The 24,159-nt window shown below is 43.6% G+C and overlaps 1 protein-coding gene across 4 annotated transcripts in view; it reads left to right on the top strand.

The window, feature by feature from the left end:
• The first annotated feature begins 1,763 nt into the window (after nt 1-1,763).
• LOC112231284 (leucine-rich repeat and calponin homology domain-containing protein 2) overlaps nt 1,764-24,159 on the top strand; it is an 80,453-nt gene continuing 58,057 nt past the window's right edge. For all 4 annotated transcript variants that reach the window (XM_042311077.1, XM_024397960.2, XM_024397959.2 and 1 more), the window contains exon 1: nt 1,764-2,026. In XM_042311077.1, the coding sequence (XP_042167011.1) occupies nt 1,792-2,026 (235 nt within the window). In that variant the 5' untranslated portion in view covers nt 1,764-1,791. The remainder of the gene's footprint in view (nt 2,027-24,159) is intronic.

Genomic DNA, 24,159 nt, shown 5'->3' with positions numbered 1-24,159 from the left:
TGCTGTGATAATGCATTAAGCAAAGCATGCTGTGTCTGACGTCCTTAAAGATCCTGGGGGACCTCTGTAAGGTTGATCAAATGCACCTCTGAACAACTGTTTGCGTTTTCCAAACTGCCCTACTTCTTTAGGGTAAAAAAACAATGACCTTTTGTCACATTTTGTAATTGTAATCAGTCATTTTCTGTCCACATACAGTGCACTCGACGAGTATTCAGCCCTCTTTCCCTTTTCCACATTATTTTACTCTACAACCTTCTTCTAAAAAGGATTAAAGAAAATGTTTCCCTCATCAATCTACACACAATACCCCATAATGACAAAGCAAAAACAGGTTTTTAGAAATGTTCCTCCCCGCCTCCTCATCTCCATGGAGGTAGGGGTTTAGGAGGGGCGGCCTCCAGATGGAGCCCCCACAGAACATCCGGAAGTCTGCCGTCCTCCACTCACTGGGGGGCTCGCCCTGGGGATGGAGGGAGAGGGACATGGATGAGGCGCAGCAGAGGTGTAGTGGGTAGGTACTGTTCTTAATTTTACTCCTTTTATTTTCTATCCTGATGCCTAGTCACTTTAATCTGCCTTCATGTACATATCTACCTCAAATATCTCTTACCCCTGCACATTGATCTGGTACTGATACTCCCTGTACAGTGCATTCAGACCGCTTGACCTTTTCCACATTTCGTTACATTACAGCCTTATTCAAAATTTTATTCAATTAATTGTTTTCCTCATCAATCTACACACAATACCCAATAATGACAAAGCAAAAACAGTTTTTTAGAAATGTTTGCACATGTATTAAAAATAAAAAACAAAAATACCTTATTAAGGGGAGCTAATGGGATCCAATATTAAAGAGGCATTTATGTCTGCACTATTCAATACAATATGACAATAATGGATGAGATCTCCTGAGATCTCAGCAGGATGGAGTTTTAATAGCAGGCCTACATAAGCACCACAGATGAAAGTGACATATTACATAAAGACTAAAGGAGAATAAGAAATCAGTTTACTGAGGTCTGTTGATGTATGTAGCCTGTGATGTAGGTCCATATCAGACCAAGATGCCTACTTATGAGTCAAATGAAAATAATTATATTGTTCAATAAGATTGAATAATAAAGCAATAATATGCTACTTAGCTAGTAGCTAACAATAAAAACATGAATGTAACTCTTCCTTAACTTATTTTTTGGGATGAGGCCTCCCTGGAAATAGCATATGAACACACATTTCTTTTTTTTTTTTTGGGGGGGATTACAGGAAATTATCTTTAAAATGGCTATATTTTCTCTCAGCCTCATGGAAAAATGTGTAGAATAGCAGGAAATTAGCTTTAGAAATTCAACGTTTTTTCTCAGCCTCCTGAGAAAATGTGTAGAATGGCATGTGATTATCTTTAAAACACGTTCTTCTCTTTGGCCCATTGCGAAATCTATAGAAATTGCAGGAAGTTAGCCGTTTTCCCATCTGTAATCACATCTGTGCCATTACCTGTTTATAAACGGAGTTATAACAGACCTGTATGAACTTTTAGAAAATGACCTGGGGGGGTTCCAGGTCCTACAATTTAAACATTTCATACAGGTCTGTAACTCACTTTAATTGCACAGATGTGAATACTTCTCTCTGATAAGAAAATGCGTGCACCTCTCTATACCAAATGTCCCCTCCGCGCCCACGCCCTCTCAGAAGCCCTTCCCCTAACGTCCCTGGTGGAGTGTGTGCCTTTTGCGCATGGGTGTAGAAACGGCCACTGTTATTATTGTAATTCCTCTTGTGAAAATGGCGTCGAGTCAGGGAGGTGTGGGAGCTGTACCGGCTCTTTCAAACCATCACTTATCCAACGGACCTCACTGGAACCCAGGGATCAACCAGCATCAGCATCATCTCCACACGACCCGGAGTTTAGATCGCGCTCTGGAGGATTCCGTGTGCTCAGGAACGTTGAATCTTAGCGGGAGGAAGCTGAGAGACTACCCTGGATTGAGCTATGATCTTACTGATACAACACAGGCAGGTTGGTTTCCGAAACGCTCTCTGCTCTTGAGACCTTGCTGGCCTCAGCTGGTTCAACAAATAGTCGCATGATACTACAAAGTATCCAACATGGATACAATTGAGCGTGGTGCGCACTACATTTCCTTATTACTATGGTCCATTTGCATGTTTTCACCAACTGCTCTGTTTTATTAACAGTGCAATAGATACACAGTGTTGCATTTTCTTTCTTACCATATTGTCTTCGTAGAATAGCTGAGCTCAATGTGTTAAAATGTGCCATAGTATTCACGTCCTCTAGAATTGCGCTGGCAGTGCGGTGGCAACGGCTCGTCTTGGTCGCCTGCTTCTCTATCGCTCTCTGGATGAGACCATATGCATGCATGAATGAAATGATAAGCGCATCTCAGTCAGGGCGATAGAGCGACTTTACATTAACCTACATTTAGATGGTGAGTAGCCTGACTAGGTGAAGAAAATTATCAGCGAATGGGGAGATGAATAGTAGAACCTTACCCAATGAATATGAAATGTCATTTTTGGGGCATGTTCACTGAGAGGCTATTTTGTCTACGGCAGCCCAAGACAAAAGATCCACCGTCTCCATAGCCTCTAGAACGGGTGTATGGACGCATTTCACTCTTATACGAGATTTTGATTGGGCATACCCATTCGTTTAATTTATGTTGGATATAATTGTAATAGCCCAATTTATGTAAATAAATATAAAATTAGTAAGTATATTTTTTTCTCTCAAGGGGCCAAATATCAGATGGCGGTTTGAGATGATTGGCTATTCATGTGGTTGAACACATAGCAGGCCTAGGCTATAGGCATAATTGATCCATAGCCCACATGTTTTGTTAAATCCATGTAGATAGCCTGCATATTTTGGGTGGGCTGAATTAAGCATTCATTTGCCATATGAAATGATGATGCTGCTGATTTCCCACACAGTAGTGTATATAATAGCCGGCTGTACATCATGCATTTGGTGCCTGATTGTGGGGCCTCTGCAGCCAGGTGGTGGAATTATTGATGGTGGTGTAGAGGCAGATAACAGATCCACATACTGACTTTTTTTTTTACAGGGAACAGGGAGCCTAAATTGAAAAATGTAGGAGCACACAACGAAATGTAGGCGCAAAATGAAAAATATTTGAGGTAACAAGCCTTTTTCTTTGTAGTAATGGTGCTAGCATGATGGTCATGAACATGAGCTCAGTGTATTCTCTATGGCGCTCAGGGGATTCGGTACAGTGACGTAACCATTACAAACAACAATTATTATCTTGCTGATTTTTCAATTTTATATTCTAAATTACAATTCCAGGTTGCACAGTAAAATATATTTAGGCGCATATGCGATTAAAATGATTGCACGGTAGAGCCCTGGCTTGGTCTAGGCTGTACTTTTCTTTTTTTCCTGGAGACTGAAGTGAGCTTAATATGTCAAGGCTACTGTGAATGTCTGTGTCAGTAATGGAGTGATGGAGTTAGTGCCTCATTGATGGAGTTAGTGCCTCATGTGGGGTTAGTGCCTCATTGGTGGAGTTAGTGCCTCATTGATGGAGTTAGTGCCTAATGTGGGGTTAGTTCCTCATTGATGGAGTTAGTGCCTCATTGATGGAGTTAGTGCCTCATTGATGGAGTTAGTGCCTCATGTGGGGTTAGTGCCTCATTGATGGAGTTAGTGCCTCATGTGGGGTTAGTGCCTCATTGATGGAGTTATGCCTGATGGAGTTAGTGCCTCATTGATGGAGTTAGTGCCTCATTGATGGAGTTAGTGCCTCATTGATGGAGTTAGTGCCTCATTGATGGAGTTAGTGCCTCATGTGGGGTTAGTGCCTCATTGATGGAGTTTTTTTTATTTTTTATTTTACCTTTATTTAACTAGGCAAGTCAGTTAAGAACAAATTCTTATTTTCAATGACGGCCTAGGAACAGTGGGTTAACTGCCTGTTCAGGGGCAAAATGACAGATTTGTACCTTGTCAGCTCGGGGGTTTGAACTTGCAACCTTCCGGTTACTAGTCCAACGCAGAACGGCAGAACGACAGATTTGTACCTTGTCAGCCCGGGGGTTTGAACTTGCAACCTTCCGGTTACTAGTCCACGCTCTAACCACTCATTGATGGAGTTAGTGCCTCATTGATGGAGTTAGAGCCTCATGTGGGGTTAGTGCCTCATGTGGGGTTAGTGCCTCATGTGGGGTTAGTGCCTCATTGATGGAGTTAGTGCCTCATTGATGGAGTTAGTGCCTCATTAATGGAGTTAGTGCCTGAGTGATGGAGTTAGTGCCTCATGTGGGGTTAGTGCCTCATTGATGGCGTTAGTGCCTCATGCGGTGTTAGTGCCTCATTGATGGAGTTAGTGCCTCATATGCTGTTAGTGCCTCATTGATGGAGTTAGGGCCTCATGTGGTGTTAGTTCCTCATTGATGGAGTTAGTGCCTCAATGATGGAGTTAGTGCCTCATGTGGTGTTAGTGCCTCATGTGGTGCTAGTTCCTCATTGATGGAGTTAGTGCCTCATTGATGGAGTTAGTGCCTCATTGATGGTGCTAGTGCCTCATTGATGGTGCTAGTGCCTCATTGATTGAGTTAGTGCCTCATTGATGGAGTTAGTGCCTCATATGGTGTTAGTGCCTCATGAGGTGTTAGTGCCTCATGCGGTGTTAGTGCCTCATGCGGTGTTAGTGCCTCATTGATGGAGTTAGTGCCTCATTGATGGAGTTAGTGCCTCATGTGGTGTTAGTGCCTCATTGATGGAGTTCGTGCCTCATTGATGGAGTTAGTGGCCCATTGATGGCGTTAGTGCCTCATTGGCAGGTAGCCTAGTGGTTAGAGCATTGGACTAGTAACCGAAAGGTTGCAAGATCGAATCCCTGAGCTGACAAGGTGCAAATCTGTTGTTCTGACCCTGAACAAGGCAGTTAACCCACTGTTCCTAGGCCGTCATTTAAAGTAAGAATTTGTTCTTAACTGACTTGCCTAGTTAAATAAAGGTAAACATTTGTTTGATGGAGTTAGCGCCTCATTGATGGATTTAGCACCTCATTGATGGAGTTAGTGTTTATGTGAATTTAGTGCTCAACGTGCCAAAACAAAACTGTCTGTTGTGTCTGGGTCAACCCTGTCAGCTCCTGAATTCACTCACACACACACACACTGAGTTTCCAAATGAGGAACTGAGTCTTCCTTTTGCAGACCCAGAGTCTAACTCATGAGGAAGTTTCTGTCACAGGGTATATGAGTTGGTTTGTGTTTCTGTGTATTTATATTCACTTTGTGGGTGTCTGTACTTATGTCATTGCATGGTCTTGGTGGGCAATGTATTGCCTCACGATTCAAACTGAATTCTAACACTGCTCTTTCCTTCTCTACATACTTCAGTTTGAGACGGATCACTTAAGTCATTTGGGGTGATGTCAAAATGAGAGGTGTTGTACAAAACAGTCATCAGCAATTTGGATAATCTCTAACCAATCAGAGTATCAAACCAAAGACTAATTTTCTAAATGCCTCTTTACCCAAGTATGTTCTGGCTCTGGCCCAACCCATCGGTTTCTGGGACCAATCAGACAGTCTAGAATGTATTTCCATTCTGGAAATTGTCGGGGAGGTACTCCGATCCAGGCTCATTGCGGAGAAGAAACTAACGTCCGTGAGTGTGGCATAGCTTGGAGGGAGCAAGGAGTTTTGGTAGCCAGGCAAGGCAATGTAGGCTACTCCGATAGGCAACTATTTGGCAAATTCAAACACTGAGAAGTTCACATAGGCCAGTGTGCCTGATGTTTGGAGAAATGAAAAACACCAGCCTAGACAGCAGCCTCTGGCTCAGATTGCAGATAGATACTAGCCTGTGATGTTTGTGCAACCTGATTTAATCAATGCCCTAAGGTCTTAGTTAAAAATGCATACTGAGTAATAAAGGATTTATTGTGTACCTTTTTAGGTAAGGAATTGGGTCCTAAATGCAAGAGTCCCCTCTACTTAGATAGGAGGGACATACAGTAGGCTTACCGAACTGCATCAGAGATGTTGATTTATTCAAGCTTACTTTGAAGTGCTGTGGCTGAATTATACATGGAATGCTCCCTCAGCCTAATTAACGAGCTACTTGATGTCTATTTTTGGAACGAGATGCATTTGTTAGCTACTGCATACAAACATACTTATTTCACAGTTCATCAGTTCCTCAAGTGATCGGACTGACTTGACTTTTGTGACATGACTGCAGTGTGCGTTGGGTTCAGCACATAATGATAACAGTGTTGTGTGAAGTGTATACTGTATAACAGAGCAATGTGTAAAAAAAAAAAATGCATGATACCGAACTAGTCTTGAGAAGTTGTGAAGACGACAGGAAGTTTGAGTGTGTGTATTGGTGAGAGAGCAGGCTTGTTGTGTGATGAATCAGGTGGGATGTGATGATCTCGTCATTGGCACTATCAAAGGCAAGACCTGCCGGCGAGAAGATACTTGACAAGTTATTTCAATGTGGGGATAGGGAGGACCGGTGAAAGACCAGATAGTTGCCTTCCATGTTGAGATTGAATGCATGCAGTGTTGATTGTAATTTAGAGTGATGTTGCAGAAGTGATATAAGGCCAGAAGACAGTTGGCTAAATACACTGCTATGGGCCTATCTATGGGCCTATCTATGGGCCTATCTATGGGCCTATCTATAGGCCTGGTGTGTTTGATCAGTGCTACTGCATTTACTTTTTTCTCTTCTCTGTCTCTATAAAAGGAAATATATGCTGCAGACTAGTGCAGATAAATAAAGGGAGGACAAGCAGTCCCTTTCAGATGGATAAAGAAGGCTGTTTTATTTTATAGCAGGTGTATTTCCATTCACACATTATAGTGTAGAATGCGAAGAAAACTATTTTGCAGGAAGGGAATATGCTGAGTATTTTTTTTAAACTTATTTTTGACATTTTCACAAGGGATTCCTCTTGATGGTGACTTTGTCATCTCTGAGAAAAACCCTTAAAAAGAAATTGAAGGCATATCTTCTTTAAGCTGGCATCATCAAATCCTCAACCTAAATTCAACCGACAGATGGAGATAGTCCTGTTCAGAGATCACTGGTGGGATGAAAGGAGAAATGCATCAGTTGCATGAATAGTGTTCTATTTCAAGTACATGATTACTAGTTCAGAAAGAGAAACGGGTCTATTTTAGTTTTAGGAAGAAAGAATCAGTAGTTACTTGGAAAAACACTTGACAGATCATCTAAAGAAAAGGTTTTAATGATGATGACTTATTGTTGATATTGTAAGCTAGTAACAAATTCTTGTACAGCACTGGAGGTTAGTGTCACCTTAATTGGGGAGGACGGGCTCGTGGTAATGGCTGGAGCGGAATCAGTGGAATGGTATCAAATACATCACATACATGATTTTCATGTGTTTGATGCCATTCCCTCCGTTCCAGCCATTATTATGAGCCGTCCTCCCCTCAACAGCCTCCACTGTTTTACAGCACACAGTCAAAATGAAACATTACTCCAGAAAAAACATGCCCTATCTGGTTTTGGCGAGATGACATATTACAAATGGATGGTTTGGGCAAGCAAGGACAGGAACTTCACTCTTTTCAGTGGAGGATATCTTCATAATGCAAAATCTCACTTTGTTTTGTTTTGCCTTGTCCTATGCAATACTCTTGCTTATACAATGCTATAAGAAGACATGAACTCAATAGTAGATCACATTTCCTTAAACCCTCAAGCGGAACCCTTCCAGACAGAACCTTCTAAAACAGAACCCTTCGAAACCAAACTTTTCCAGACAGAATTTTTCTCTGACAGAATCCGTGATGACAGAACCGTGTATAGAGTATACTCAGTGGATAGAGCCTTCTCAGACCGAACCCTCTCACTCTAGTTCCAGACAGAATTCTCTCAGATGGAATCCTCTGAACAGATCGGAACTCTCAAATAGAATCAATGAAGATAGAATTCTGGAACATCGAACCACTAGACAGAATACAATCAGAGTTCAATGAATTCCCTTTGAAGAATACTTTCGGAATGCTGAAAAACTTTTAACACAGCAAGATAGAGTTTCTAAAAGTGTTAGATAAAATCCCTATTATATTATTCTCTAGTATGTTGGGTCATTGCAGGAGCTGTCAACATAGTCCTATGCCATGTGTTCAAGCAACACTCTTCCCATGTGTTCAAGCAATGAAAGTTGCATCATCCTGATAAGTGAACCAGAGAGAGCGCATGTGTCTTTGTGTGTGTATTGTTTACGTAAGACGGATACAAAGACAGAGGAAGGTAAACTGACACAAAGGTGCATGTTTGCAGTATGCTGTTGACAGTTTGTCGCCAGTCAGTTATTTTTCCAATGGGAATGTGTGAGAGCTGTAAGCCGATGCCCTGACCTTGGAGAGAGGCTGGAGAGCAGAGACCCAAGCTGGCCAGATGTTGGAGCCAACAGGCCAGCATTGCTGCTGCATTCCCCTACGCTACTTTACCGTACCCTACTGTACAGTACCCTACTGTTCCGTACCCTACTGCACTGCACGCTACTGTACTGTACTTTACTCTACCGTACCCTACCCTACCGTACTCTACCCTACTGTACCGTACCCTACTGTACTGTAGCCTACTGTACCGCACTCTACTTTACTGTACTTTACTCTACCGTACTCTACCCTACCGTACTCTACCCTACTGTCCCGTACCCTACTGTACTGTAGCCTACTGTACCGCACTCTACTTTATTGTACTTTACTCTACCGTACCCTACCCTACCGTACTCTACCCTACTGTACCGTACCCTACTGTACTGTAGCCTACTGTACCGCACGCTACTTTACTGTACTTTACTCTACTGTACCGTACCCTACTGTACTGTACCCTACCCTACTGTACCGTACTGTACCCTACGCTACTGTACCCTACCCTACTGTACCGTACTCTACTGTACCGTACCCTACTGAACCGTACCCTACTGTACTGTACTTTACTGTACCGTACCCTACCCTACTGTTCCGTACCCTACTGTACCGTACCCTACTGTACCGTACTTTACTCTACCGTACCATACCATACTCTACCGTACCATACCATACTCTACCGTACCATACCATACACTACTCTACCGTACCAGACCCTACTCTAACGTACCATACCATACTCTACCGTACCATACCGTACCCTACTCTAACGTACCATACACTACGCTACCGTACCCTACTCTACCGTACCATACAGTACCCTACTCTACCCTACCCTACCATACCCTACTCTACCGCACCCTACTTTACCATACCCTACTCTACCGTACCGTACCGTACCCTACTCTACCAAACCCTACCCTTCCATACCCTACTCTACCATACCCGACTCTACCGTACCGTACACTACTCTACCATACCCTACTCTACCGTACCCTACTCTACCAAACCCTACCCTTCCATACCCTACTCTACCATACCCGACACTACCGTACCGTACGCTACTCCACCGTACCCTACTCTACCGTACCCTTCTCTTCCGCACCCTACCCTACTCTACCATACAGTACCCTACTCTACCATACAGTACCCTACTCTACAGTACCCTACCGTACCGTATCCTGCTCTACTCTACCCTACTCTACCATACCCTACTCTATCGTACACTACCCTACTCTACCGTACCATACCGTACCCTACTCTACCATACCGTACCGTACATACGTACACTACTCTACAGTACCATACCCTACTCTACCGTACCCTACCGTACATACCGTACACTACTCTACCGTACCATACCCTACTCTACCGTACCCTACCGTACATACCGTACGCTACTCTACCATACCATATGGTACTCTACCGTACACTACTCTACCATACCATACCGTACACTACTCTACCATACCAAATTGTACTCTACCGTACACTATTCTACCGTACCATACCGTACACTACTCTACCATACCATATGGTACTCTACCGTACACTACTCTACCGTACCATACCATACACTACTCTACCGTACCATATGGTACTCTACCGTACACTACTCTACCGTACCATACCATACACTACTCTACCATACCATATGGTACTCTACCGTACACTACTCTACCGTACCATACCGTACACTACTCTACTCTACCATACCATACCGTACACTACTCTACCATACCAAATTGTACTCTACCGTACACTATTCTACCGTACCATACCGTACACTACTCTACCATACCATATGGTACTCTACCGTACACTACTCTACCGTACCATACCATACACTACTCTACCGTACCATATGGTACTCTACCGTACACTACTCTACCGTACCATACCGTACACTACTCTACCATACCATACCGTACACTATATTTTTAACATGAACATTTAGTCCTGTGATTGTGTGTTTGGTTGTGTCGTAACTCCTGAGCACTATAATATTTCACTGGCAGTTGATGTTTGGCTGCAGTGGTGTGGCTTGATGTTCTGCCAAGTGATCCCTGAATGACAACTAGGGCTGTTGCGGTGACCTTATTACCACCACACCTGCGGTCACGAGTCATGAAGGCAGTCAAATTCCACATGACCGTTTAGTCACAGTAATTAGGCTTCTCCAAGCTCTGATGCTACTGCTGGTCATGAGTTAAATAAAGGTTAAAAATATGCATATTTCTTTCATTAGTAGCCTACCAAACTTGCTAACTGCCTGGTACTCAGCACACTATTGCCCCTCTAATCACTCTGACATCGATTCAAATGTAATAGAAAATCTAATCAAACACTTCATGAGAGCTCATGTTGCACAACATTTCTTTAGGCTATGCAATTGCATGAGAAAACAGAGTGATGGCCTCTAATAAAAAGACGAGGATCCCATCAGCTTTCTATAGGCTAGGACTACTATATTTATTGCTCAACTTTCCTAATATTAAGCACATTGCTTATATTTACAACAGGTGTATAGCCTACCTGACTGACATGAAAATAAACCACGGGGAAAGTGTTCTCCATTCGCTATTTAAGTGCATAGGTGACATGTATTTTTTTCCCGCTGCCCCTGTTTCGATACAGGTGAATGATAATGGTCAATTATTTTTAATTAAAAAAACATCTCATGTAGCCTAGCCCAGAGGCCTATATGTTTTAATAAGGTTTGTATCACAACTAAAGTGGCCAAATAACTTCTTAAAATGAAGCACATTAATCTGCTTTGCAAGGGGTGTAGAGCATTACGTGCATAATTGCATTTGCAGTCACTTTTGATAATGGTGTTTTACGCTAATGGAAATGTTGCACTTATAGCCTACTACCATGTGCACATTGCTGTGGTTATAATGTGAAGAACTAGCCGAATAGTTTATCAATATTTTACGCTAAATCTGTTGTGTCAGCGATATTGCTTTTGCTGTTCGTTAGGCCTACTCATCTTGTTGGCTGACAAAAAGTACAAGTGGACTGTTCTTCCAATATCTTCAATATGCTCCTCGGAATTGGATAACGACACGCACAGCTGCATCCCCGATCTGTCTGTCTTCACTTGTAGCCTTTGAGAAAGACCTGATCACTTGACGGAGAGCCGTGTCAGTGGGAGGCGCATCGGATTTTTGCTTTGCTTGTCAAATTGTGAATGAAAGACTATTGGAGTATGTACAGCCTGCTCAAAACACAAAGCAGAGCTCATGCCTTTTCAAGTGACTTTTTTCAAATCGTCATTAGAGTCTCATCATGCAGCTTTACAATGTATTAAAAATCAAAACATACGGATAGCCCAACATTTGCAGAACAACTAAAGTCACATTAATAACTCTAAATTAAGCATATAGGAATACCTATTTATTTTTTAAATACTCAACACAGAATTGTCGCGTGTGTGAACTCCCTCAAATCATTTGTAGAAAATATTTATATTTTATTCAGGTTTGTTCAATTGTATTCTTCATACCATAAAATAATATGAAATAATACCATGGAATTATAAGCAAATCTTGTCTGCTAAATGAACTAGTGTAGCCCACAGCCATTTGGCATAGCCACATCAGGACCTAACATAAGGACTACTCAGAGTATGCTATTCTTTTCTTCTGAAATAGACTACATTTTCCTCATATCATGTTTCTTTAGACCTGTCTAAAATAAATAATGGATTTATTGTGAAGGTGTAGGATATATTACATTTATTAATATATTCGATTTATTAGAGGTGGTGTGGTAGCCGAGAGATGCTTAATGTGTTTATGTTAATTAGTGGTCAATTGTCGTGAGACCGACAATTATTTGCTTGACAATCACCGTATGACGAAATTTCGTGACCGTCACAGCCCTACTGACAAACCCCCCCCAAAAACATGGTATCTTTATAAATTGGTAATTAAGCAGTCCTCTCCACTACCACCTCTCTCCCACACACACCAACACCTCCTCCACATACACATGTAAACACTCTTGAATTTTCCCAGCCAACCTAATTGCACAACCCACCACTCCCACCGTCACACATACAGTGCATTCGGAAAGTATTCAGACCCCTTCACTTTTTTCAGATTTTGTCACATTACATCCCTATTCTAAAATGGATTAAATATATGTTTTTCCCTCATAAATCTACACACAATACCCCTTAATGACAGTGAAAATAGGTTTTTAGACATTTTTGCAAATGTCAATTTTTTCTCTCCCTTTTTAAATACCTTATTTACATAAGTATTCAGACCCTTTGCTATGAGACTCGAAATTGAGCTCAGGTACATTTTGTTTCCATTGATCATCCTTGAGATGTTTCTACAACTTGATTGGAGTCCACCTGTGGTAAATTTAATTGATTGGACATGATTTTGAAAGGCACACACCTGTCAATATAAGGTCCCACAGTTGACAGTGCATGTCAGAGCAAAAACCAAGCCATGAGGTCAAAGGAATTGTCCGAAGAGCTCTGAGACAGGATTGTGTCCAGGCACAGATCTGGGGAAGGCTACCAAAAAAATGTCTGCAGCATTAAAAGTCCCCAAGAACACAGTGGCCTCCATAATTCTTAAATGGAAGAAGTTTGGAACCACCAAGACTCTTCCTAGAGCTGGCCGCACGGTCAAACTGAGCAATCAAGGGAGAAGGGCCTTGGTCAGGGAGGTGACCAAGATCCCGATGGTCACTCTGACAGAGCTCCAGAGTTCCTCTGTGAAGATGGGAGAACCTTCCAGAAGGACAACCATCTCTGCAGCACTCCACCAATCAGGCATTTATGGTACAGTGGCCAGATGGAAGCCACTCCTCAGTAAAAGGCACATGACAGCCCGCTTGGAGTTAACCAAAAGGCACCTAAAGGACACAATGAGAAACAAGATTCTCTGGTCTGATGAAACCAACATTGAAGTCTTTGGCCTGAAGGCCAAGCACCACGTCTGGAGGAAACCTGACACCATCCCCACGGTGAAGCATGGTGGTGGTAGCATCATGCTGTGGGTATGTTTTTCAGCGGCAGGGACTGGGAGACTAGTCAGGATCAAGGGAAAGATGAACGGAGCAAAGTACAAAGAGATCATTGATGACAACCTGCTCCAGAGCACTCAGGACCTCCAGACTGGGGTGAAGGTTCACCTTCCAACAGCACAACAACCCTAAGCACACAGCCAAGACAGCACAGGAGTGGCCCTGAGTGGCCCAGCCAGAGCCCAGACTTGAACCCGATCTAACATCTCTGGAGAGACCTGAAAATAGCTGTGCAGCGACGCTCCCCATCCAACCTTACAGAGCTTGAGACGATCAGCAGGGCAGAATGGGAAAAACTCCTCAAATACAGGCGTGCCAAGCTTGTAGCTTCATTCCCAAGAAGACTCAAGGCTGTAATCGCTGCTAAAGGTGCTTCAACAAAGTACTGAGTAAAGGGTCTGAATACTTATGTAAATGTGATATTTCAGTTTTCAAAAAATTCTAAAATCCTGTTTTTGCTTTGTCATTTTAAGGTATTGTGTGTAAATTGATGAGGAAAACAAACAATTTGATACATTTTAGAATAATGCTATAACGTAACAAAATGTGGAAAAAGTCAAGTGGGCTGAATGCTTTCTGAATGCACTGTATGAAGACACACTCCGCTGGCTCCGGAATACTAACACTTTCTCATTCCCATTTTGCGTAAACGCTCATACACACATGAAGCTGCCACACTCTTTGCATTCTGATTTGTGATTTTCCCCGAAGGCGACTGCACCACTCATGGCACACATCAAGTCTATCAACCCAGGCACCGTAGAACCACTTCAATTTGCATACCACCCCAACAGATCTAAAGACGAAGCCCACTCAAATCAAATCAAATGTTTATTTGTCACGTGCGCCGAATACAACAGGTGTAGACATTACAGTGAAATGCTTACTTACAGGCTCTAACCAGTAGACAAGCGGGATACCTATGTGATAATTCTATTCATCCACTACAGCTCAACACCATAGTGCCCTCCAAGCCTGTCACCAAGCTTGGGTCTCTGGGACTAAACCCCTCCTTTTGCAACTGGATGCTGGACTTCCTGACCGGCCGACCCTAGGTGGTGGGGATAGGCAGCAACACCTCTGCCACGCTGGTCCTCAACTCTCCTGTACTCTCTGTTTACCCACGTCTATGTGGCCACGCACGATTCTAACTCCATCATCAAGTTTTGTTGATGCCACAATGGTAGTTGGCCTGTTCACCAATGACGATGAGACAGCCTACAGGGAGGAGGTCCGAGACCTGGAAGTGTGGTTCCAGGACAACAACCTCTCCCTTCAACGTCAGCAAGACCAATGAGCTGATTGTGGACGACAGAAACCAGGGGAGGGTTGCACACCACCATCCACATCGACGGAGCCACAGTAGAGATGGTCAAGAGCTTCAGTGTCCACATCACTGAGGACATGGTCCTCTCACACAAGCACAGTTGTGAAGAAGGCTCTGCAGCACCTATTTCCCTCAGGAGGCTGAAATAATTTGGCATGGCCCATCAGATCCTCAGGAACTTTTACAACTTTTACTTTTGCACCATCGAGAGCATCCTGACTTGTTGTATCACCGCCTGGAATGTCAACTGTACCGACCTCGACCTCAAGGCCCTACAGAGGATGATGCGGATGGCCCAAGCGAGCTCCCAGCCATCCACGACTTACATGCCAGCCGGTGTCTGAGAAAGGTCCAAAGAATTACCAAAGATTCCAGTCACCTGAGAAATAGACTGTTCTCCATGCTCCCATCCGGCAGGTGGTACCGATGCATCAAGGTTCAGACCAACAGACTACTAAACAGCTTCTATTCCCTGGCCATAAGACTGGTAAATGGCTAACAACTACTGCTCTCCCTCTCCCACAGACTATCCACTCTGACTCTACAACCTGATCTTATTTTTTATTTTTGGTACTTTTACCCCCTTTTCTCCCCAATTTCGTGATATCCAATTGGTAGTTATAGCCTTTTCCCATTCCTGCAACTCCCATACGGAGGTAGAGAGCTGTGCATCCCCGAAACACGACCCTGCAAAGCCACACTGCTCGTTTAACCCAGAAGCTAATGTGTCGGAGGAAACACTGTCCAACTGGAGACTGTGTCAGCGTGCATACGCCCGGCCCGCCACAGGAGTCGCTAGAGTGCGATGGGACAAGGACATCCCGGCCGACCCAAACCCTCCCCTAACCCTGACGACGCTGGGCCAATCGTACGTCACCTCATGGGTCTGTAGTGACGCCTCAAGCACAGCGATGCAGTGCCTTGGACTGCTGCGACACTCGGGAGGCCCTACAACCCGATTTCATAGTTTTACCCATTAATTCTGCGTGGTTACGGGGTTAATTCTGGGTGTTTACAGGGTTAAAACAGAAATAACTCAAAGGGTTAAGTAATCATTTTGAGTGGGTAAGGTTCGAGCTATGGTCTGGGAAAGGTTTGAAACAAAATAATTTAAAAAACAAAGTTTCCTTTTAAGCATCATCAAGTACTCTCCTTGCTTGCAAGAGAATTGTGAACTTCCATGGTGCATTGGTCTAAGCAGCACGCTCTGGCTTTGAGCCTTGTGAGTTTGAGCCCAGTGTTTTGCCATAGTTTCTTTTTGGTGAGCACCTGCTAAGGCAGATATCAACGTCCTCAGGGCCTTTTCAAATGTCTGAAATCGACGGCTCTTTCTCGTGACTAGCCTGGACTTTATGCTCATCCACAGGTCTCTACCAACTCAGACACCCTACCCTCACCTTACCTTCATTATTGTTATGTCATTTTCTTGTGTAACTTTTTTTTAAAGTACAGTGGGAGAACAAGTATTTGATACACTGCCAATTTTGCAGGTTTTCCCACTTACAGAGCAAGTAGAGGTCTGTAATTTTTATCATAGGTACACTTCATCTGTGAGAGACGGAATCTAAAATAAAAAAAACCAAAATCACATTGTAATATCTTTAAGTAATTAATTACCATTTTATTGCAGTGTATCAAATACTTGTTCTCCCCACTGTATATTTATTTTTTTACTTTAGTTTATTTAGTAAATATTTTAACTCTATTTCTTGAACTGCATTGTTGGTTAAGGGCTTGTAAGTAAGCATTTCACAGTAAGGTCTACACCTGATCTCAACTCTTACTAACACACACACACACACACGCACGCACGCACGCACGCACGCACACGCACACACGCACACGCACACACACACACACACACACACACACACACACACACACACACACACACACACACACACACACACACACACACACACACACACACACACACACACACACACACACTCGCATACACCCTCATATTCATTACTGACGCCACACGCCCCTTACACCTACGGTGCTTCTAAAATGATTATTGATTAGATTTATTACTACCATTCTGCTGCTGTTCATTGATTATTCATTTGCATTACCATCCATATCTATCTGCTGGTCACTATTACACCTGTTTACATGTGTTTTTACACTGAGTGGACAAAACATTAAGAACACCTTCCTAATATTGAGTTGCGCCCCCTTTTGCCCTCAGAACAGCCTCAATTTGTCAGGGCATTGAACTCTACAAGGTGTCAAGTGGATGCTGGCCCATGTTGACGCCATTGCTTCCTACAGTTGTCTCAAGTTGGCTGGATGTCCTTTGGGTGGTGGACCATTCTTGATATACACAGGAAACTGTTGAGTGTGAAAAACCCAGCAGCGTTGCAGTTCTTGACACACACAAAATGTGCGCCTGGCACCTACTACCATACCCCATTCATAGGCACATACATATTTTGTCTTGCCCATTCACCCCCTGAATCGCACACATACACAATCAACTAGCTCTCCATGTCTCAATTGTCTCAAAGTTTAACCGGTCTCCTCCCCTTCATCTACCTTCATCCCTTCACCTCCCCTTCATCCCTTCATCTTTCACCTGGTCAGTCTATGTCGTGGAAAGAGCAGATGTTTCTAATGTTTTGTACACTCAGTGTATTACCATTAGTACATTACCATGAGTGTTTATAAATTCCTGCTACCAGTTACTTTTCAGCCCTGATCACATGTATGAATGTGAAATGTCAGAATAATAGTAGAGAGTCATTTATTTTAGCTTCTTTTTTTTTCATCACATTCCTAGTGGGTCAGAAGTTTACATAAACTCAATTCATATTTGGTAGCATTGCCTTTAAATTGTTTAACTTGGGTCAAAAGTTTTGGGTAGCCTTCCACAAGCTTCCCACAATATGTTGGGTGAATTTTATCTCACTCCATCTGACAGAGCTGGTGTAACTGAATCAGGTTTGTAGGCCTCCTTGCTCGCACATGCCTTTTCAGTTCTGCCCACACATTTTCAAGCGACCAAGCTTTAACTTCCTGACTAATGTCTTGTTTCAATATATCCACATAATTTTTCTCCCTCATGATGCCATCTATTTTGTGAAGTGCACCAGTTCCTCCTGCAGCAAAGCAAACCCACAACATGATGCTGCCACCCCTGTGCTTCACGGTTGGGATGGTGTTCTTTGGCTTGCAAGCATCCCCCTTTTTCCTCCAAACATAACAATGGTCATCATGGCCAAACAGTTCTATTTTTGTTTAATCAGACCGGGGGACATTTCTCCAAAAAGTACAATCTTTGTCCCCATGTGCAGTTGCAAACCGTAGTCTGGCTTTTTTATAGCGGTTTTGGAGCAGTGGCTTCCTCCTTGCTGAATGGCATTTCTGGTTATGTCGATATAGGACTCGTTTTTACTGTGGATATAGATATTTTTGTACCTGTCTCCTCCAGCATCTTCACAAGGTCCTTTGCTGTTGTTCTGGGGTTGATTTGCACTTTTCGCGCCAAAGTACGTTAATCTCTAAGAGACAGAACACATCTCCTTCCTGTGTGGTATGACAGCTGCGTGGTCCCATGGTGTTTGTACTTGCGTACTATTGTGTATACAGATGAACGTGGTACCTTCAGGTGTTTGGAAATTGCTCCCAAGGATGAACAAGACTTGTGGAGGTCTACAATATTTTTTCAGAGGTCTTGGCTGATTTCCTTTGATTTTCCCATGATGTCAAGCAAAGAGGCACTGAGTTTGAAGGTAGGCCTTGAAATACATCCGCAGGCACACCTCCAATTGACTCAAATTATGTCAATTAGCCTATCTGAAGCTTCTAAAGCCATGACATAATTTTCTGGAATTTTCCAAGCTGTTTAAAGGCAAAGTCAACTTAGTGTATGTAAACTTCTGACCCACTGGAATTGTGATAAAGTGAATTATAAGTTAAATAATCTGTCTGTAAACAATTGTTGGAAAAATTACTAAGTCGATGTCCTAACCAACTTGCCAAAACTATAGTTTGTTAACAAGACATTTTTGGAGTGGTTGAAAAATGAGTTTTAATGACTCCAACCTAAGTGTATGTAAACTTCCGACTTCAACTGTACGTACAGTCACTTTGGGGACGTCGTCATCGATGCACTTATTGATGAAGCCGATGACTGAGGTGGTGTTATTCTTCAATGCGGTGTTATTCTTGAATCCCGAAACATATTCCGGTCTGTGCTAGCAAAACAGTCCTGTAGTGTAGCATCCGCGTCATCTGACCACTTCCGTATTGAGCGAGTCACTGGTACTTCCTGCTTTAGTTTTTCCTTGTAAGCAGGAATCAGGAGGATAGAATTATGGTCAGATTTGCCAAATGGAGGGTGGGGGAGAGCTTTGTATGCATCTCTGTGTGCGGATTTTCCCCCCTGGTTGCACATGTGACATGCAGGTTAACATTTGGTCAAACTGATTTAAGTTTCCCTGCATTAGAGACCCCGGCCACTAGGAGTGCAGCTTCTGGGTGAGCATTTTCTTCTTTGTTTATGGCCTTATAGAGTTGGTTGAGAGCGGTCTTAGTGCCATCTTCGCTTTGTGGTGGTAAATAGACGGCTATGAATAATACAGATGAGAACTCTCTTGGTAGATGCGGTCGACAGCTTATCATAATGTACTCTACCTCAGGAGAGCAATACCCCAAGACTTCTTTAATATTAGACATCGCGCACCAGCTGTTATTGATAAAAAGACACACACCCCCACCCCTCGTCTTACCAGAGGTAGCATCTCTGTTCTGCCGGTGCAGGGGTATTGTTAGTTTCTTCTTTCGGCCACTTCTCGGTGAAACATAAGATGTTGCAGTTTTTAATGTCCCGTTGGTAGGATAATCTTAATATTATGTTATCAATTGTATTTTCTAACGATTGCACGTTAGCAAGAAGAATAGAAGGCATTGGGAGTTTACGAGCTCGCCTCCGGATTCTCAGAAGGATCCCCAATCTGCGTCCCCTTTTCCGGCATCTTTTCTTCACGCAAAAGGGCCTGTTCCAGTGAAAGCAGGATATCCTTCTCGTCGGACTCGTTACAGGAAAATGTTTCTTCCAGTCTGTGGTTAGTAATCGCTTTTCTGACGTACAGAAGTTATTTTCGGTCATAAGAGACGGTAGCAACAACATTATGTACACAATAAGTACAAAAATAAGTTATACAAAACGCAAACAAAATAACAAAATTGCACCATTGGTTGGGAGAATGTAAAACGTCAGCCATGGTCTTCGGCGCCATCTACTACCAGTACATTCTTATGTATAAACCCACCTCAACCACTCCAGTATCCCTGAATATTGAATAAGATACAGACCTGTATATACTTGCATTCTTTAACTTATATCATACTTTGTGTGTTTTTCCTTTTATTATCTATATTTATTATTATTGTTGTTATTATTTTCACTGTATTGTTGGAAAAGAGCTCTCAAGAAAGAATTTAAGGATACTGTTTTACACCTTTTGTATCCTGTGCATGTGGCGAATCAACTTTGTAACTTGAAACCACACAGTGCTATCGGGAGAGATCCTGGTCACCCTGTACAGGCAGCATTCCAACCAAGCCTCCGTGGCTCCCTCACCTCAATCCTATCTCCCTGGGTGAAGATGGGCAGACAGACACAGTGGGTGAGGAAATCAATGCTTAACCGTTAAAGTTGGGGAGTCCAGACAGACACCCCTGTGTCAAATGACCATGAGGTTTCTAAACAGGCTGATCCACACTTAACACCCATGCTACTTTGACTTTGTTCCGCAAAGGAAGACTCTCAGTTCCTCTGAAACCAGGGACTTGTTTGGAAACTGTGTTTGTGTATGATCCTTTTTAGATACAGTGGGGAGAACAAGTATTTAATACACTGCCGATTTTGAAGGTTTTCCCACTTACAAAGCATGTAGAGGTCTGTGATTTTTATCATTGTTACACTTCAACTATGAAATATGAACAAAACAAAAATCCACAAAATCATATTGATATCATTTTTAAGTAATTAATTTGCATTTTATTGCATGACGTAAGTATTTGATACATCAGAAAACCAGAACTTAATATTTGGTACAGAAACCTTTGTTTGCAATTACAGAGATCATACGTTTCCTGTAGTTCTTGACCAGGGTTGCACACACTGCAGCAGGGATTTTGGCTCACTCCTCCATACAGACCTTCTCCAGATCCTTCAGGTTTCGGGGCTGTCGCTGGGCAATACGGACATTCAGCTCCCTCCAAAGATTTTCTATTGGGTTCAAGTCTGGAGACTGGCTAGGCCACTCCAGGACCTTGAGATGCTTCTTACGGAGCCACTCCTTAGTTGCCCTGGCTGTGTGTTTCAGGTCATTGTCATGCTGGAAGACCCAGCCACGACCCATCTTCAATGCTCTTACTGAGGGAATGAGGTTGTTGGCCAAGATCTCGCGATACATGGCCCCATCCATCCTCCCCTCAATACGGTGCAGTCGTCCTGTCCCCTTTGCAGAAAAGCATCCCCAAAGAATGATGTTTCCACCTCCATGCTGCATGGTTGGGATGGTGTTCTTGGGGTTGTACTCATCCTTCTTCTTCCTCCAAACACAGTGAGTGGAGTTTAGACCAAAAAGCTCAATTTTTGTCTCATCAGACCACATGACTTTCTCCCATTCCTCCTCTACATCATCCAGATGGTCATTGGCAAACTTCAGACGGGCCTGGACATGCGCTGGCTTGAGCAGGGGGACCTTGCGTGCGCTGCAGGATTTTAATCCATGACAGCGTAGTGTGTTACTAATGGTTTTCTTTGAGACTGTGGTCCCAGCTCTCTTCAGGTCATTGACCAGGTCCTGCCGTGTAGTTTTGGGCTGATCCCTCACCTTCCTCATGATCATTGATGCCCCACGAGGTGAGATCTTGCATGGAGCCCCAGACCGAGGATGATTGACCGTCATCTTGAACTTCTTCCATTTTCTAATAATTGCGCCAACAGTTGTTGCCGTCTCACCAAGCTGCTTGCCTATTGTCCTGTAACCCATCCCAGCCTTGTGCAGGTCTACAATTGTATCCCTGATGTCCTTACACAGCTCTCTGGTCTTGGCCATTGTGGAGAGGTTGGAGGCTGTTTGATTAAGTGTGTGGACAGGTGTCTTTTATACAGGTAAGGAGTTCAAACAGGTGCAGTTAATACAGGTAATGAGTGGAAAACAGGAGGCTTCTTAAAGAAAAACTAACAGGTCTGTGAGAGCCAGAATTCTTACTGGTTGGTAGGTGATCAAATACTTATGTCATGCAATAAAATGCAAATGAATTACTTAAAAATCATACAATGTGAAAACCTGCATAATCGGCAGTGTATCAAATACTTGTTCTCCCCACTGTATGCTTGCCTGAAAAAAAGAGAAAAAAAAGTCTGAACACATCCCAGCCAGATCAGGATGTTTGTCTGCACTTGGAGTTCTATTGTTGGATATTTTGTTCATCAAGTCTCCGTGTACGTATTGTGATTCTCACGATTCTATATGTATTGTGATTATCATGATTCTATATGTATTGTGATTCTCACGATTCTATATGTATTGTGATTCTCACGATTCTATATGTATTGTGATTATCATGATTCTATATGTATTGTGATTCTCACGATTCTATATGTATTGTGATTCTCACGATTCTATATGTATTGTGATTATCATGATTCTATATGTATTGTGATTCTCACGATTCTATATGTATTGTGATTCTCACGATTCTATATGTATTGTGATTATAATGATTCTATATGTATTGTGATTATCACGATTCTATATGTATTGTGATTATCATGATTCTTGTCACGCCCTGGTCAAAGTATTTTGTGTTTATCTTTATGTATTTGGTCAGGCCAGGGTGTGGCATGGGGTTTTTGTAATTGTGGTGTGTTTGTCTTGGGGTTTTGGTGGTGGTATTGGGATTGTAGCTTAGTGGGTTGTCTAGCAAAGTCTATGGCTGTCTGGAGTGGTTCTCAATCAGAGGCAGGTGCTTATCGTTGTCTCTGATTGGGAACCATATTTAGGCAGTCATATTCTTTGAGTTTGTCGTGGGTGATTGTCCTTAGTGTCTTACTTGTACTCTCTGTTAGTTTGCACTAGATAGGCTGTTTTCGGTTTTCATTACGTTTATTGTTTTGTAGTGTTTAGTCGTGTTTACGTTTTGTTTAATAAATATGGATCGCAATCGACACGCTGCAGTTTGGTCCGACTCTCCTTCATCACCACTAGAAAACCGTTACAGAATCACCCACCACCAACGGACCAAGCGGCGTGTCAACAGGCAGGAGAAGCCGAAGAGGGAGATGCTAAATAAGGATTTCTGGACATGGGAGGAAATCCTCGACGGGAGAGGACCCTGGGCTAAACCAGGGGAGTGTAGCCGCCCAAAGGTGCAACAGGAGAAGAGGCAACAGAGGCAGCAGCAGCAGGAGCAGCAGCAGCTACAGTGGGAGAGGTTGCACCACCTGGAGAAATGGACAAAGGAGGACGTTATGGACAGCAATGGCATGGAGTATACGACGTGGGAAGAAATCGACAGGTGGGCGGCCGACCCAGAGAGAGTGCAGGAGCCCGCATGGGATTCGCTTGAGCAGTGCGAAGAAGGCTATAGGCGAATGGAGTCGAAAAGGAAAACACGGCGGCGCAGAGCGAAGCCCGAGAGTCAGCCCCAAAAATTTCTTGGGGGGGGGCTTACAGGGAGTATGGCTATGCCAGGTAGGAGACCTGCGCAAACTCCCTGTGCTTACCGGGGGGCTGGAGAGACCGGGCAGGCACCGTGTTATGCTGTGGAGCGCACGGTGTCTCCAGTACGGGTGCACAGCCCGGTTCGGTATATTCCAGCTCCGCGTATCGGCCGGGCTAGATTGAGCGTCGAGCCAAATGCCATGAAGCCGGCTCTACGCATCTGGTCCCCAGTGCGTCTCCTTGGGCCGGCTTACATGGCACCAGCCTTGCGCTCGGTGTCTCCGGTTCGCCTGCATAGCCCAGTGCAGGCTATTCCACCTCGCCGCACTGGCAGGGCAACCGAGAGCATTCAACCAGGTAAGGTTGGGCAGGCTCGGTGCTCAAGAGCTCCAGTGCGCCTGCACGGTCCGGTCTATCCAGTACCACCTCCACACCCCAGCTCTCCGGTAGCAGCTCCCCGCACCAGGCTTCCTGTGCGTGTCCTCGATCCAGTACCACCAGTTCCAGCACCACGCACCAGGCCTTCAGTGTGCCTCGCCTGTTTAGCAGAGCCAGAGCCTTTCTCCTCTACAGCGCTGCCGGAGCCTCCCGCCTGTTCAGCGCAGCCAGAGCCTTCCTCCTCTACAGCGCTGCCGGAGCCTCCCGCCTGTTTAGCGCAGCCAGAGCCTTTCT

This window comes from Oncorhynchus tshawytscha, linkage group LG33, assembly GCF_018296145.1.
Source record: "Oncorhynchus tshawytscha isolate Ot180627B linkage group LG33, Otsh_v2.0, whole genome shotgun sequence".
NCBI classification, from domain to species: Eukaryota; Metazoa; Chordata; class Actinopteri; order Salmoniformes; family Salmonidae; genus Oncorhynchus; species Oncorhynchus tshawytscha.
This window is presented reverse-complemented; position numbering and strand designations above follow the sequence as displayed.